The following is a 6,314-nucleotide window of genomic DNA, read 5'->3' as shown; positions in this document are numbered from 1 at the left end:
ATATGAATGATTTTGAAATCGACAAAGAAATTCATGAGCCAAAATATCAATTCTGAAGAGATTCAAAAGTCGAGGCTCAAGTTCGACTCATTTATACTATTTGCTCAAGTTACGTTATTGTTATACACAAATGACGATCAAGTTATCCAGTCTCTCTTTTATTACCCCACTGCCACGACTCATGCATGCGTGGGCCTCTTTATTCCTACATTGGACCACAAAACTAAATGAAACTTTACTCAGCATCAAAAATAAGACAGTAGACGAAAAACTCTTGGCTAATTCATTCCATAGGAAATTCCATTTAGTTGATGAACAGAAGTCAATACCCGAACCATACGACGCTCTTGCTGTGTATAGCAGGAAAGTCGTGAATGGTGCGTTCTTGACTACTCGTTCGAGTAAAATAATAAAGGGTTGCCTACAAAATTAAAGTACAAATCCTTCAAAAAAAGGAAAAAAAAAAAATCGAAGGTAAAAAGTAATTGTAAACTGTAATGAGACTTGGCAGGAGCCAGCAGCAACAGCAGCAGCTGATAAGTCAGCTTCAGATATTGATGATAGGACTAAGGTGCATTCAAATTCTCCAACTAACCAAGACAGATCTTCCCTCCTCTATTCAATATCATCAAAGATAGTACGGGGGCTGTAAATGTTTTCTTTTTTTCTGATCTGTAACCGTATTCATAGATGGTACACAAACACACTAGCAGAACCAGTAGCATCAAGAAGTTGTGCAATTCAAGGCGGCTTTAATTTGGTGGACAGTGTTGCTGATAAGGTTATTAACGGTGGTCACTGACTCGGGGCTCATTCGTGCTGATGGGAAGCTGCTCACGAGTATTTGAAACACAACAGTGATTAGTGAACCTGAGGACCTCCCACCAATGCCCGGATTGGAGCTTGTTGAGGCACCATCACTGCCACCTCCTCTGGCATGGTGGTGTTCAGGCTGGCCATCGGGAGAAATAGTGAAACCAGATGGCAGTAAAGGGATATATGAAGGGTCTTCGCCACTCATTGCTATGTTGATTGCTGGAAGGTCGACAGGACAGTACACAACAAGTGCCCCTGATGAGTCTATGCAGCTTTCTTGAAGTATCAGCATGTTGTTTTGGCTTGTGTTGAAGGCCTAATTTTCAAGAATTCCGGATACATCAATTTCGAGTGGTTTGAGCACAAATTTACTTTGAAACAAACAAAGTTGATAGTGGAAAAGGATTTACCCGGAGAACAGATATGCAATTTCCAGGATGAGAGCCATTTGCAATGTGAGCAACTTCTTGAACTGGATTTTGATTTGATAGAACATCCCACTAAAACATTAAATAAAATTAAGATCAAAGTGAAATTCGGACATTAAAATCTGATCCATAAAGATCAGGAAACTACCTGAGGTCGAGTTCTTTCATCCCTGAAAAAATTGAAAACATTTTGTGGAGGTATAGGGAGCCAAATAGTGGCGGCTGCACTGAGTACTACTCCATTTGGCTGGCCAGGATCAGTGCTCTTGTGAACTGTTGCTCGGACCTCAAACTCATTCAACCCCGTATTTGTGGTCCATTGTTGGCCATTAGCAGGGTTTATACTTGAACAAAAATTGTTTACCATTCTCTGGGCAAGTTTCATCATACTTCTTTTGCCTTCAGCCAATGGAATCACTATCAACACAGGACATTTGTAAAGATCAGAATTGGTTACTGAAACATATCTCACTTCTAATACAAGAATGGGAGGAATTTTAGTAGGATTTACCCCCTCCAAGATCACGAGTGGAATTTTCAGTAACCATCAAGCAAGCAAATCTTTCGCATATCCGTTGAAGATTCGAAAGCCATCTTTCAGCTCCAAAGGCTAATCCACTGTGAATGAGTTCTCTATATAGCCTATGAATGGGAGATTTGTCTTCAATTTCCCAATGTTCAACCCAAGTTACCTGATAGCGAAAGTACAGAAAACTCTTATAAACAAAATTCGTATCACATCATAACATACCAAAAACACGTATTGAATACACTCAATGACCTTTGAATAACCATTAGGCAAGTCTTGTATCAGGCATCCAGAAGGAAGCTTCTGAACTTTACATGAAGAAGTAAATTGGCTGCCTTGATGAGGGATATCCGAGGAAACATCGACAATTGCCCACGAGCCTTGTTCAATCTGCTGACAGAATCGGAGAAAATAGAATTGCCTAGTCGGCACCAAGGCCGAAAGAACCTGCAATTCTTCACACATCTGCCACAAACAGAGGAAATTTGAGAAGAAAAATGAATCAAGTTTACAAATTAATCTAGATTAGATTGATATTTTGTTACCAATTGCAATGTGCCGCTTCGGCCTCCAAGCATTCCAGATGATAATACTTCAATGGTTCTTGCCCTCGACACAATTGTTGGGAACAATTCCACCCACTTGTTCTAGCATTTTAGTGCAAAATGGCACAAAATTATTCAAAAAAGATATATGTAGTTGAATAAAATAGTTTTTTTTTTACGGGGAAACAAGAAAACATAAAAAACTAACCGCATCCATGAACATGTTGACCAATGCCATACCGTTCATTATAACAACACCTGAATCTCGCGATGCTTCGATCCGAATGTTGGGATTTTTCAAGTGACTGTTAGACCTTGGGAAAACACTATCATAGGTTTCTAGATTAAGAATTTCCCTGCCATCGGCAGTGGACTTTATCCAGATTGGCTCATTGGCTTGCAAGAGCTTAACCAATTCATCCATTGCGTTGACCGCAATATCGGCCATGAGGGATTTATCCATATCCGAAATGCTCATTGGAGGGAAGGCAAGATTCGGAATTACACTGGAAGAACTTCCGGGAAGAAGATCAAGATCAAGATCAAGAGAAGGTCCAGGGATTCCATGACTTCCAAAACTAGCCATAGATAAATCCAACGAAGATACATGAATCGGCTGCACTGGTGGCAGTTGTGAAATAGGCCTCCCTATGTATTTTGCTGCAATGCTAGAAACTCTGTCGAGCTAAGAAAATAAAGTAAGGCGTCAAAATTTCGAAAAGTCGGGCAAAACATAATCAATCCAATCAATATAATAAAAGAATGGATAATCGAAAGAACCTCTTCTTTCAGATGTGCATTTTCAATTCGCAATTTTTGCTCGTCGAAGTAAGAGTCCTCAGAAACAGGAGGGCCTCCACAAGAGGGGCAGATTACATTCCTCAGGGCCTCTCTGATTGCTATATTTTCACATCTAATCTTATCATTTTCTGACCGAAGAGCGCAGTTATCTGCTCTTTCATGTTGCGCCTAAGGCAAAAGCACATTTCAGTAAATCATCTTATTAACATCATCGAAAATAGCAAACACAATAATAAAAAAAACTCAGCCTTTAAAGAATGAATGGAAGGAAAACCTTCATCTGAGTTCTCCTGTTCTGGAACCAAAATTTGATCTGCCGAGGATGCAAATTCAACTCTCTGCTCAAGTGATTTCTTGTCTTCTCATCTGGGTGGGGACACTCTTTGAACATCCTGAACACACACAAATCACTCACAAAAACCTCAGTAACATCAAACCCAGTTCCCAAAATTTTTTTTGTGCAGCAAGAAGGAAAAAAATAAATGTTTTTTTTGGGCCCAGATAAGAAATTTTATCATTTTTAAAGTTATCATGGTCTTTGTGCATGGAGTTCTGTTCCGGATGTATAACGAAAAAACGGCGTACGTTTCAAGCCTCTGAATTTGGTGGGCTGTGTGACGATGGTAGCGCTTCTTCCTCCGGTGAGGATCGGAACCATCGCCGCGGCTGGAACCATCGCCGCCGCCTCCTCCGCTGCTGAACTCCATGAAAAAATCGATTCTTCCCACTCTCGCAGCCTCAGAAGCAGCAAAAGCTCCGGTGTGTATCAGCACAAGTACATATACCGAATATTTCAAGAATCTCCACCAGATTACAGGTAATTCCCATAATACACCGTAATAACTACGCTCCGGATAACAACATTAACTCCCAATACCAACAAGAATTCAGCCAACAAATGGACCAAGAAATCAACCAACAACAATAAAAGAAGAAGAAAAATATATGTGATTTGATTTCGGAAACGACACCCAGTTTTGGGAATGGATTTTTCTCATCAGCATTGGTCAAGCCACGAGCAAAGCTCCCGTTTTTGGAAGTTTGGCTTGTGTAACGGTCCAAAAGAACAATCAATCACACACAAACACACATACATATATGTACGGTACGGATGAAGATTAAAGAAAACACAGAGGGGGTGGCATTTGGAGTCTGGTGGAGATGAAAAGTACGATGTATAGTGTTGTTAATATGGAAACGAAGAGCGAGTTTAGGAGAGGAAGGAGATTGGTAAAAGAGCCATTGCAGAAAATCAAGGAGGAGAGATGAATTCAGACTTGATAGCCAACGCCCCTCGTAATAATAATACGAACCGTATTAATTGTAACAGTAGGCTGGCTACCTACGCTATACTGCTACGTCCATACACTTTTACTACACAATATATATATAAACTTCTATGACACACAGAAATCGTATATCGGGAACATATATTATGTGTAATCTATCTACAATTTTCTACAAATTTTTTTTATTATTTTGACATATTTTAATTTTTTTTCCCCGGAGTCAACAATTTTCTTTGTTTAGTTATATTAAAAAGACGGTCTACCTGTCGTATTTTGTAAGACATATATTTTATTTGAGTCATCAATGAAAAAATATTACCTTTTATGCTAAGAGTATCACTTTTTATTGTGAATATCGGTAAGGTTGACTCGTCTTACAGATAAATATTCGTGAGACCGTCTCACAAGAAACATACTCTTTGAAAATAAAGATTGGTTCGAGCCGATGTAATTTGATTAGAGTTAATTTGATATGCATCACATTTATTGTTGAAATCGATTAACTTAATATATAGTTGATTTGAAATTTAGCTTAATTTTGTTTATTTAAACAAGTCAAAAAATTTAAAATAATAGATTTGAAAGTTATCGACACAAGTTTAGAGTCCGTTTGGATTAAAAAGCTGTACTAGAAAAACGTTTTCTTAAATGCTTTTATAATTGTATGTGTGATTGGAATTTGGATTGGCTTAAAAAGAACTTAATTAAACTAAAATCATTGTGTTTTAAAAAAAACAAAATTTTGGAGCTTTTAAAAAGTTTTTCAATTTTAAAAAAACACTTAAAATACTTTGGTAATCAAATTCTTAATAAAAGCACTCGTTCTGTGAAATTTTATATATTAAAAAGTGTCTTTTTATCTATGTATACAAACACAAACATATTACAATTTTTACTTAAAAATTATTTTTAAAATCTTAACTTAAAAAAGTACTTTTTGAAACAAAATCTTTTTTGCAAAAGTGAATTTCGAACAATTAAACGCGGTTTGGAGTCACGTCTTCTTTTGGTATAATATATTGGCAAAAACTTGTATGAGACGGTCTCACGAGTCGTATTTTGTGAGACATATATTTTATTTGAGTCATCTATGAAAAAGTATTACTTTTTATGCTAAAAATATTACTTTTTATGCTGAATATCGGTAAAGTTGACCCGTCTCACAGATGAAAATTCGTGAGATCATATCACAAAAGACATACTCTATAATATATATAGTAAGAATGATAACTGAACAATGATTTCGAGTAAACACAAAACTTCGAATTGATTCGATGAAATTGTGAAATATTTCGAATGTAATACACAAATCTAACAGTAGTGTACTATATTTTGTATCTAAGATTTATCTCATGAAATTAATGTACGAGACGATTTAGGAAGAATTTTTGTATTTAAATATTAATAACTTATAAGTTGTAACCGACGAATATATATGGTTTAGAGATTAGTGATGAGTGGGTGAGATAGAGATAAAAAGGAAGTAATTAATAGAGGGGGAGAGGGGGGTAGGGGGCTATTCAATGATTCTTCTTGTAATACGCTACCATCACTATATTATGTGTAAATTGTATTTTATTTTTCCTTCTAAATAAAATTTATTTTATATTTTTATGAAAATAATTTTGAGAAATATTTTAACGTGTATAAATAAATAATTTTAGGGAAAATATGAGGGAAAATTAAATTTTGATAGGAAGAACCATTCATTTACGTTTTAAAAAAAAAAAAATTTGTTTCTTGACTCTCTATTTTCAACTCTCATTCTTTGTATTTTCTCCTTTTTCAAGAACTTTTCAGATATTGTTGTGAAAAGTCAAAGTTCAAATTGATATTAGAGAAAATGATTTTCATTTTGAAGCATGAATCATCCAAAAAATTAATATCATGTGACGCGTAAATATAT

The 6,314-nt window shown here is 36.1% G+C and overlaps 1 protein-coding gene across 1 annotated transcript; it reads right to left on the bottom strand.

Annotated features, from left to right (window-relative positions):
• Positions 1-255: 255 nt before the first annotated feature.
• LOC140964925 (homeobox-leucine zipper protein HDG11-like) lies at positions 256-4,417 on the bottom strand. The gene is made up of 10 exons (XM_073424914.1): positions 3,705-4,417; positions 3,394-3,511; positions 3,099-3,287; positions 2,527-3,003; positions 2,319-2,420; positions 2,026-2,238; positions 1,756-1,936; positions 1,393-1,661; positions 1,227-1,316; positions 256-1,132 (listed from the first exon to the last, which is right to left on the bottom strand). The coding sequence occupies exons 1-10, from the start codon at positions 3,824-3,826 to the stop codon at positions 725-727; spliced, it is 2,169 nt and encodes a 722-aa protein (XP_073281015.1). The 5' UTR covers positions 3,827-4,417; the 3' UTR covers positions 256-724.
• Between the last annotated feature and the right edge of the window lie 1,897 nt (positions 4,418-6,314).

This window comes from Primulina huaijiensis, chromosome 18, assembly GCF_012295235.1.
Source record: "Primulina huaijiensis isolate GDHJ02 chromosome 18, ASM1229523v2, whole genome shotgun sequence".
NCBI classification, from domain to species: domain Eukaryota; kingdom Viridiplantae; phylum Streptophyta; class Magnoliopsida; order Lamiales; family Gesneriaceae; genus Primulina; species Primulina huaijiensis.
Note: the sequence above shows the minus strand (reverse complement) of the source record. Positions and strands in the feature narration are given on the sequence as shown.

What these genes read in the sequence shown, in the direction of transcription:
- LOC140964925 (XM_073424914.1), bottom strand. Translation starts at nt 3,826, where the DNA reads ATGGAGTTCAGCAGCGGAGGAGGCGGCGGCGATGGTTCCAGCCGCGGC. An exon ending in CACTCGTGATCTTGGAGGGG is followed by an intron (nt 1,662 to 1,755) that starts GTAAATCCTACT and finishes CTGTGTTGATAG; the next exon opens with TGATTCCATTGGCTGAAGGC. An exon ending in ATGAAAGAACTCGACCTCAG is followed by an intron (nt 1,317 to 1,392) that starts GTAGTTTCCTGA and finishes TTAATGTTTTAG; the next exon opens with TGGGATGTTCTATCAAATCA.